This window comes from Alligator sinensis, unplaced genomic scaffold (genome assembly GCF_000455745.1).
Source record: "Alligator sinensis unplaced genomic scaffold, ASM45574v1 scaffold544_1, whole genome shotgun sequence".
Lineage (NCBI taxonomy): Eukaryota > Metazoa > Chordata > Crocodylia > Alligatoridae > Alligator > Alligator sinensis.
In genome coordinates this window covers 2,214,338-2,224,062 of record NW_005841937.1, presented here as the reverse complement: position 1 = coordinate 2,224,062, position 9,725 = coordinate 2,214,338, and the positions used below count along the sequence as shown (strand labels likewise).

Sequence of the window (9,725 nt, the reverse complement as noted above, 5' to 3'; positions counted from 1 at the left end):
GGATCACTATCCTTTTTTTTTTTTAACAGCTAATACATTTGTTATCATCTTTAGGTACTCTCCCTGAATTGACAGAGTTGTTAAAACCCATACTAGAAGAGTTTCCCTTCTGTGTACCAATTCTTTCCATGTTCTAGGATGGAGATTATTTGGGCCCCCTGATTCTGTGATAGCAAGCAGGGTAAGTTTTCCTTCCACCTAAGGATAGGTATATATTTATGTCTTCCTTGCCATGTGGTATTCCACTAGTATCCTTTGTTACCTCTTCTTGAATGAAGACCGAGGCAAAGTATTTGTCCAGTTCTTTTGGGCCATGCCTGGGTTATCCTTGATCTCCATCGCTGTTTCAACATAGTGGCCCCAGTAAATCCCTCCTGATTGTATTTTTTTATTTACCACTATATCACTAAAGAAGCTTTTGCTATACATTTTCATTTTTATTACAAGACTGAGCTCAGCTAGGTCTTTGGCTATTTTTTCTCAGTTCCTGCATTTCTTGACCATAGAGAGATTTTTTTTTCCTGCTACCTGATCAGTCCCATTTTTCACTGTGTGTAAATCTGCTTATTCTCAATGGCCTCCTTGAGGTTCCTGAGATCTATGGAGGACTGTAGTCCTTCCCTACCTATTTTTTTCTTTTTGCCTGGGAAGCAAGCCTTAGGCAGTGTTTGTACTTTTGCCTTAAAATAGTTTCATGCTGCTTCCCCCTCTTTAACTCTTGAATCCAATCAAACTCCTTACCTAATTATCTTAGTTTCTCAAAGTTAGCCCTTCTGAAGTGCAAGAACCTTGTTACAGACCTCTTGCAGTTTTACTCTACACTGAGTAAGGATGTGATCGCTTGCTCTGATTTTCCAACAGTTCTACAAGATACTCCCCACTAGTAAAACAAAATCCAGTGTAGCTTTGTTTCTCACTGCCACAGGGAACATAGGATAGAAATAGCTATTAGCTAGCTCATCCAGGAAGATCTGCACCATAATATATATCCTGCGTGTGGTGTTTGTTACCCAATCTACATTGAAAACATTGAATTTTTCCATAATCATAGTTTCCACTATTATAATATTCAGTTATACAAATGCCATGCAGGAATGGCAACAATGGAGCTATGTTTTATTATATTGGTGCACTTATATCTGAACACACACACAAAAAAGAGGTAAGAGGTATTGTTTCTGCAGGGGGGGGCACTTTATCAGAACAAGAGAGATCAGGCTTTGCAATCTCTTTCCACCTTTGCAGTTTCTTGGTTTGAAGACTGTTAGAACGATTCATGTTGAGAGCTCAAATAACTGTTTAACAATTTTTGCAGTTTTTTTAAGTCCCTGTCATGGGGCTACAGTGGAACTGCAGACAGTGTCTAGGGACCTGTGTAAGCAGATGAGCTTTCTTTTTCTTTTAGTAAAGAGTTTTGTTTTTTTCTTTTCTCCCTTATCTTTTTTCTCTCTTTCTTTTCTATCTGCTCTTTCATTCTCTCTTCTTATACTGTATTGCACCTTGTTGCTGGAGTTCACCCTCTGCCACAAATAAAACCTTTGCAAAGCCCCGACTGCTCTTTTAAGTTGATTCTTTGCCGCGCTCTGTTAAGCAAGAGCAAGGAAGGAAGAAGGAACCCCCTTCACTTCTCTCGCTCTCTTCTATCTGGTCTCTCTCTTGCTCTCTCTCTTTTCTGCGTCCACTCTCTCTCTCTCTCTCTCTTTCTTTCCTTTTCTTATTATGTATAATACCTTTCTTTTTTAACGAAAATGTTTCATGTTCCAAGCCAAATCAATTCCAAATCCATGAGTCAGTCAAGAGCCATAAGTGGCCCTACTACTGGCAAACATCTTCCACACCCACCTAGGACTTCAGATGTTTTCAAATCCTTTGGCAGGTATCCCATGTGCAGGCCCAATTCCGGCAACAGTGCCACAGCCGCCTGCAGGAGCTTGCTGTGCCCCACTCCAGCCTCTAGGGGCATGTGGTGTTCATGGCGGGTACTACCCCACGCCAGGAAAGTGGTTATCCCCCAGTGCGACTAGGAAAACCTCCTTAGTGGTCACGGTATTTCCCCTGCCAGGTTGATTGATTGATTTATTTATTTTTAAAGAAATGTTTCACGTTCCAAGCCAAATCAAGTCCAAATCCATGAGTCAGTGCAGAACCATAGGTGGCCCTACAACCGGCAAACATCCCTCCACCCCCACCAGGGGCTTCAGATATTTCCAAAGGCTTTTTGCAGGCATCCTACGTGCAGGCCCAAACCCGGAAGCTTGGGGTTCGGATGCCCCCAAGTTTCGCCTGCTCTTGGCCATAGGGCCACAGGAAGAAGCTAGGGAGAAGCCACCCATTTCCGTAAAGTGGACTTTAAGCCCCAAGACCTCAGCGGGTACTAAACCACACCAGAAGAGCAGTTATCCCTTCAAAACTGCCTTCATGGACCCAAATACATGGTGGGGTTTTTTTTTATTATTGTTTATTTTATTTGTATCCATGGACAAATGAGCCAAAACTAATTCCAAATCCAAGTGTCCAGAGCCATAGTGGCCCTACTACCAGCAAACCCACATCTGGGGCTTCAGATGGTTCCAAAAAACCTTTGGCAGGCATCCTGCTTGCAGGCCCAAGCCTGGAGATGCCCCCGAGTTTTGCTTGCCCTCAGCCGTAGGGCCCTTAGAGCAAGCAAGGGAGGAGCAACCATTTCCATAAGCTGAGCTTAAAGCTGCACCAATGGGGCACACTTCAGGAAAACTGCCTTCTTATTTCCCCTGCCAGCTTAAGAAGCCACGCTGCTTGTCCCGCGAGCCTTCAAGAGACCCAGACGCATGGTGTTTGCTTCTTTACCCTCTGTCATGAAATAAAACCGTGGCAAAGTCCTGGCCCCTCTTTAAACCCCACTGTTTGCCGCACTCTGTTCAGCAAGAGCGAGGAAAGGAAGAAGGAAACTCTCCCTCAGTGTGTCCCGGCCCAGCGCTCCCAGCTGGGCGCGGCGAACCATCGCAGCGCTCGCCTGGCTCAGGAGCTGGAAGGACCCCCGGGGCCGGGCGGGCTTCTCTTCGCGCGCTGATTGGCTGGCGGCGCCGATAAAGCCCCGGAACGGGGCAGGCGGCTGGCAGACAGCGCGGGGCGCCCTGGGGCGAGCAGCGTCTCCATGTACACACCGGTCCTCACCCCGGAGCGCTTGCGGCGGCTGCTGCGGGCCCACAATGTGACGCGGGAGCAGTTCATCGCCCTGTACGGGCTGCGACCGCTGGTGTCCGCCCCCGAGCTGCCCGGCCGCGCCAAGCTGGCCGTGGGGCTCCTGTGCGGCCTCATCTGTACCCTGGCGCTGGCGAGCAACGGGCTGGTGCTCTACGTGCTGAGCCGCCGCCGCGCCCTGCGCAGCGCCACCAACATCTTCCTGGGCTCCCTGGCGCTCAGCGACCTGCTCATCGCCCTCTTCTGCGTACCCGGCACCCTGCTGCAGAGCCTCGCCTCCAGCTGGCCCGGCGGTGAGTGCCTCGGCGGCCACCAGCCTGGCCCCCTGGGGCCAGGCCGCGAGCAAGGGTTCAAAGCGGCTACTCATTTTGGAGGCAGCTCATTGATGCTCAGCCTGTCATGCTCGGAGAGTCTTCACCCATGTGGGGGTGTACTTTTGTTCTTGGGGAGTGGGTTGCTGTCAACACTTTTTCTCACGATGGCTTGCCTCAAAATTTTAAAAGGGGGGAGGAAGGCTTTAACTTGGATGATCAAGTCCTTGCTCACTCGCTTGCTGGTGACTTAGTGAGCGACATAAAGTAAGGAACAAGAAGGCGGCTTTGCATGCTTGTTTGCATTTTTTTCCAGTGTCTGATAAATATGATAATGTTGAGCTTCCAGTACGCTAGCTTCGTATTTAAGACCTGGAAATGCTGGGGAGTTTCTGCCTGCGCACCCTACCTCCCTCCCTCTGCTGCGTGGGGCTCCATCCCGCGCTGTGAGCAGCGAGGGCAGGGGCCGGGGCTTGCTGGAGGTGCTCAGAAGAGCTGGGGCAGCCCCTGGGCACTGGGGTGTTTCCAGGCTTTTGGACTGTGCTGGTTGCTCCCCCAACCTTTTTTTATTTTTTTTTTTCCTGCCAGATGTGTCGGGGAGGGGGGTTAAGCTACAGCCAGGGCTGAGGAATGCAGCTGGCCTGTGCAGATGCTCCTGCTGGGAGCAAAGCTGGAGGTTTCTGGCTAGAGGGTCTTGTTCCTCTGCTCCAGGTCAGACCGACTGCCAGATTTGGGGTCAGGGAGGAATCTTTACCCCACTGGTCAGACTGGGGGAAGGGGAAGTTTTGCAGAGAGTATGGCCCTCTCCAAGGTACCTCCTCTGTGCCTTCCTTCTTCCCCTTGGACCTCTTGAACACATTGAGGACGTTTCACAAAAGCAGGATGTGGGCTGCCGGGTCCCCTGTTTTGCTTGTGGCAGCCCAGGGTGTTAGGTCTGTGTTGTCAGGGTTGACAGCAGTCTGATGTAGAGTTTGGATGGTTATGGGATGGCTTGGATAGGGATGATCCTGCCTTGGGCAAGGGGTTGGACTAGATCAGTGGTTCTCAACCTTTTTTTGTACCAGGACCCATTTGTAAACATTGATGGCCAGTCCTGATCCAGTAAGTAGAAGACTCCCCCGGTCCTGCTGGGGCCCCTCACTCCCCACCCACTGCCCCTTGCTGCCAGGCTCCCAGGGCTGGGGGGCTGTCTGGGAATGGTGGGGCCCTCAAGCAGCCTCTTGCAAGCTGGAACCCAGCCAGCCTGCAAGGTCAAAGCCACATTTCTCTTGCTTTTCTTCTTTAAAAGAAAATCCACTTTTCAAGTTTGTTCATGACTCTCTTGTATATTCTTGCAATCCATAGGCTGTGAAATTCTGGACTAGATGACCTCGGGAGGTCTCTTCCAGCCCTACTTCTCTTTGACTCCTAGGGATGAGGCTGAAGTTGGTTCCTTAGTCCCAGTTCCTTGGGGTGACTCAAAAAGCATTTTGCTCCATCATCCCAGCCTAATCTCAGCTCCTTATTCAGGGCTGCGCACTTGATGCATGATATTATTTTACATTTTTATTAGGAAATAAAATTTCATCAAAAATATATAACTGTTGAGCAAGTCTAACCTGCAGACTTTAGTAAAGATTAGCTCTGAATAAGAGCTGGGAGCCAGGAATCAGGAACCAACTTCAGCCTTATTTCCTAGGGGCACCTGAAAGGTATCCTGCTTATCAGGAGAAAGGGGTGGGGAGTGGTCAGGCATGACAGTTCGTATTACAACTCGGCCACAAGTATCTGGGGAAGCAGGAAGGGGATCAAGGATGTTTTGCCGTAAGGCCTTGTTGCACCTTAACTAAACTGTTCTTAAGTTCATATATTTAGCTTAATACTTGCAATCCTGAGAAGTCTGTATATGTGGTCCCTTGTGTTCCTATTATATTCCATACTATTCAAGATACTGTCATTTGAAACAATTTAAGGATAGAAAATAGTGTCAGTAGTGTTTCCTAGCTCCAGACCACCCTAAGCGCCCTGTTACCTTACACTATGAGCTGCGCAGATTTTGATCAGTATTAGTGCTAGCTTGAGTTTTGGAGTAGCTGCATGTTCAGCCCAGCAGGGGCCTGGAGGAATGAAAGGTAAGTATCCCCACCTGCCCCATTCCAGCTCCCTTCCTGCCTCCTGGGGTCCTCTCTTACCCTACATACTCCCCTTCACCTGCTTCCTTACTTATGGTTGTCTATGCTGTCTGTTTCAGGGGAGCAGTCAGGGAGGCAGGGGTTAACCTGCTTGCCTGGCCGTGACACTGGGACCACTGCTCTTTTGCAGGCTGAGCCTGCCCAGAGAGCTTTAGTGTATGCAAGCAGACTATCCCTTCCCTACCTGCTCTCCCAGGAGACAGTGCAGGCAGCCTAAGCTGGGTGCAGGGGAAGTGAACCCTATCCAGACCAATGTGGGAGGTGCAATGGGAGGTGTAGCGTAGAGTGGTTGCACATAGTGGTAGAGTGGTGTAACATGAGCTGGGTAGCACAGATCAGAGAGAATCCTGCCCTAACAAGTGCTTAAAACTAGCTTCAGGTGTTAAGTGTACAGACAATCCAGGGATTCAGGGCTCCAGGAGCTGCCCAAAGTTACCATACAACAGGGTCCTTGGTAACCACTAAGGGTTTCTTTTCAAAGCAGCCTTCAGAGTACAGAAGACTTGCCACTTCCTGGGTCAGATCCATAGGTTCATATTGCCTAGTGTCCTGTGTCATCCTGACCCTGGCAAACACCTACATAGAGCCCCTTCATGGTCTCCTCCAGAACCTCCTGGTGAGGTTCTGGCTGCACTACTCCCCACACCTGTTTGTTTATGCACTCCCCATCTGTGGCCCCACTGAGTCCCCAGGATTCCTAGTCAACCTTCTCCTAGTTAAGTTAGGAATCAACCTGAGCAGGAGGGAGGCCCTGGCATGGAGGACCCCTGGAGACTGTAGGGCCATTCTCCTGTCCTTTGTCCTTTCATCTCTCTGGGCAGAGTTTCACCAGGTAGCGTCCACTGGCTCCTTGGAAACATTGGAGGGTCAGTGAGCGCTGGCTCATGAGCTCTGCTCCATGTCAGTCTTTAATCAGTCCCATGGGACGCCCATGCCCACTACAGGGCCGGGAAGTCCGGGTGAGGGTGATCCCCTGCCTTCCATTAATGCTGACTTTCTGAAGGAACATCTTGAGAAGCTGGATACCTTCAAGTCAGCCAGCCCTGACAATCTTCACCCCAGGGTACTCAAGGAGCTGGCGAGCATCATAGCCCAGCCTCTAGCACGGATCTTTGAAAACTCTTGGCGCTCTGGTGTAGTGCCCGAAGACTGGAAGAAGGCCAATGTGGTGCCTATCTTCAAGAAAGGGAGGAAAGTGGATCCAGCTAACTATAGGCCCATCAGCCTGACTTCTATCCCGGGGAAGATCTTAGAAAAGTTTATTAAAGAGGCCATCCTTAATGGACTGGCCAACGCCAACATCTTAAGGGATAGCCAGCATGGGTTTGTTGCGGGTAGGTCTTGCTTGACCAATCTCATTTCCTTCTACGACCAGGTGACCTATCACCTGGACAAGGGAGAAGAGATTGATGTCATATATCTTGACTTCAAAAAAGCCTTCGATCTGGTGTCCCATGATCGCCTCTTGGAGAAACTGGCCAATTGTCGCCTTGGGTCCTCCACGATCCGCTGGCTGGAAAATTGGCTCCGGGGTCGGACCCAGAGGGTAGTAATCGATGGAAGTCACTCATCGTGGTGTCCTGTGACCAGTGGGGTCCCCCAAGGCTCTGTCCTTGGACCCATACTGTTCAACATCTTCATTAATGATGTGGACACTGGAGTCAGAAGCGATCAGAACTGGCCAAGTTCGCCGATGACACCAACCTCTGGGGCAAAGCATCCACACCAGAAGACAGGCAGGTTATCCAGGCTGACCTGGACAGGCTCAGCAAGTGGGCGGACGAGAATCTGATGGTGTTCAACGCCGATAAATGCAAGGTTCTCCACCTTGGGAAGAAAAACCCTCAGCATCCTTATAGGCTCAGCAGTGCTATGTTGGCTAGCACTATGGAAGAAAGAGACTTGGGGGTCGTCATTGACCACAAGATGAACATGAGCCTGCAATGCGATGCGGCGGCTAGTAAAGCGACCAAAACGCTGGCTTGCATCCATAGATGCTTCTCAAGCAAATCCCGGGACATCATTCTCCCCCTGTACTCGGCCTTAGTGAGGCCGCAGCTGGAGTACTGTGTCCAGTTTTGGGCTCCACAATTCAAAAAGGATGTGGAGAAGCTTGAGAGAGTCCAGAGAAGAGCCACGCGCATGATCAGAGGTCAGGGAAGCAGACCCTACGATGACAGGCTGAGAGCCCTGGGGCTCTGCAGGCTCAGGGGTGATCTGCTGGCCACCTACAAGTTTATCAGGGGTGACCACCAGCATCTGGGGGAACGTTTGTTCACCAGAGCGCCCCAAGGGATGACGAGGTCGAATGGTCACAAACTACTTCAAGATCATTTCAGGCTGGGCATAAGGAAGAATTTCTTTACTGTCCGAGCCCCCAAGGTCTGGAACAGCCTGCCACCGGAGGTGGTTCAAGCGCCTTCATTGAACACCTTCAAGATGAAACTGGATGCTTATCTTGCTGGGATTCTATGACCCCAGCTGACTTCCTGCCCTTTGGGCGGGGGGCTGGACTCGATGATCTTCCGAGGTCCCTTCCAGCCCTGATGTCTATGAAATGTCTATCCTTGGAGCACTTATTTAAAACCTGTGACCTCACTCCTGTTCCTGTTTTCTCTTTAGTTGTTTCCTGAACTCGCTTGATGTGTCCTCACTGGCCTACCTGCTAAGGGAGGCTTATAGTTCTTCCCTGAGGGGCACAAGCTCATGATCCGCTAAGCACATCAAAGGCCTCTGTCGTCTTGTGGATACTGAAAGGCAGAGTAAATGGGATACAACCAGGGTTTCCCCTTTGACTCCCCCCACCCCTTCCCTGCTTTACCTTTAGGTTTCCAAATTTCTACCTATTTACATTCTTACTGACATCCTCCCTCACTTCTAGCTTCTGTCATTCCTTGGAGTCTCAGACCAGCAGAGACTCCCTATGCCTGAAGAAAGGCGACTGCACCCAAAACCTTGCTAAGAACTTTTTTCCAACTACTCGGTCTAATACAGGGGTTGTTGACCAGGGCTACACATACCCCAGGGGCACTTGAGAAGGCCCTAGGGCAGGGGTAGACAACTTTTTTTTTTTTTTTTTTGGCCAGAGCGCTGAAAAAAACACAATATCTACCTTGGAAGGTGCCAGAGTGCTGACATGCCGAAGCCCAGAGCAGCTGTGTGCAGCCTCCTGGCTGCAGCCTGGGCTCTGTGGGTGGCAGCAGCTGCTTAGAGCTTAGACTGGCAGTGGTGTGCTGAGCAAAATGGCCTTGCATGCCATGCTTGGCGCATGTGCCAGGGGTTGCTGACCCCTGCCCTAAGGGGTATGTGCAAGTGGGTGAGGTGGAGTGCTGCCACACCATCCTGTGCTGCTGCGCAGGTGCGGCCCACCCGACTGGACAGAGGGTGTGAGGGAAGCTTGCATGTGGCGGCTGCTGCCATTCCATGTCCAGTCACTTCTGGAGATGCAGCTGTAAGATCCAAGAATGCTGATGGTTATCTTGTAGGGTATAGTAATTGTGGAAGTGGTGGAGATATGTTGGTAGGTTTTGCATGTCTTGTCATGGCATGGTTTGGAGCTATTTGGTGTGTTTTGGGCTGTAGGAAGTTTGCTCCTGGTGATGAGGTTAGCAAAGTTTTTGGTGCCTGTTTGAAGGCTAGGATGGATGGTTCTAGGAAGATCTCTTTAAGAACAGGGTCTCCTTCTAGTATGAGTTACAATTGTTTGAGGATTTTCCATATAGGTTTGAGGGAAGGGGTCTGTACTGTCTGTCCTGTCTGTGATTGCTGCTGCAGTATTCAAGAGGTAGTCAGATAGAGGGGTGATGGTTGTTGAATTTGATGGAACTCAGTGAAAATGCCACAAGACAATCGGTGAGAAACAGGTAGGGGTGGAGGGAGTAGAATATTGATCTATAGGTGGAGTCCTTGAGTAGATGCAATGTCTCTTATTAGACCAACTAAGTAGTTGCAAAAAAGTTATTTGCAAAACCCCCCAAAAGAAATGAAGAATGGTGAGAGGTATAAAAGATGTCAGAAATCCCTCGGGTATGAAAAAGCAAGTCTTTAGAAACCTGTCCTGCAG

At 49.9% G+C, this 9,725-nt stretch overlaps 1 protein-coding gene across 1 annotated transcript in view; it reads left to right on the top strand.

Annotated features, from left to right (window-relative positions):
* Positions 1-3,133: 3,133 nt before the first annotated feature.
* The window catches only part of QRFPR (pyroglutamylated RFamide peptide receptor), a 41,402-nt gene continuing 34,810 nt past the window's right edge, over positions 3,134-9,725 (top strand). The window contains exon 1 of the mRNA XM_006019737.3: positions 3,134-3,473. Coding sequence (XP_006019799.1) covers positions 3,134-3,473 — 340 coding nt within the window. The remainder of the gene's footprint in view (positions 3,474-9,725) is intronic.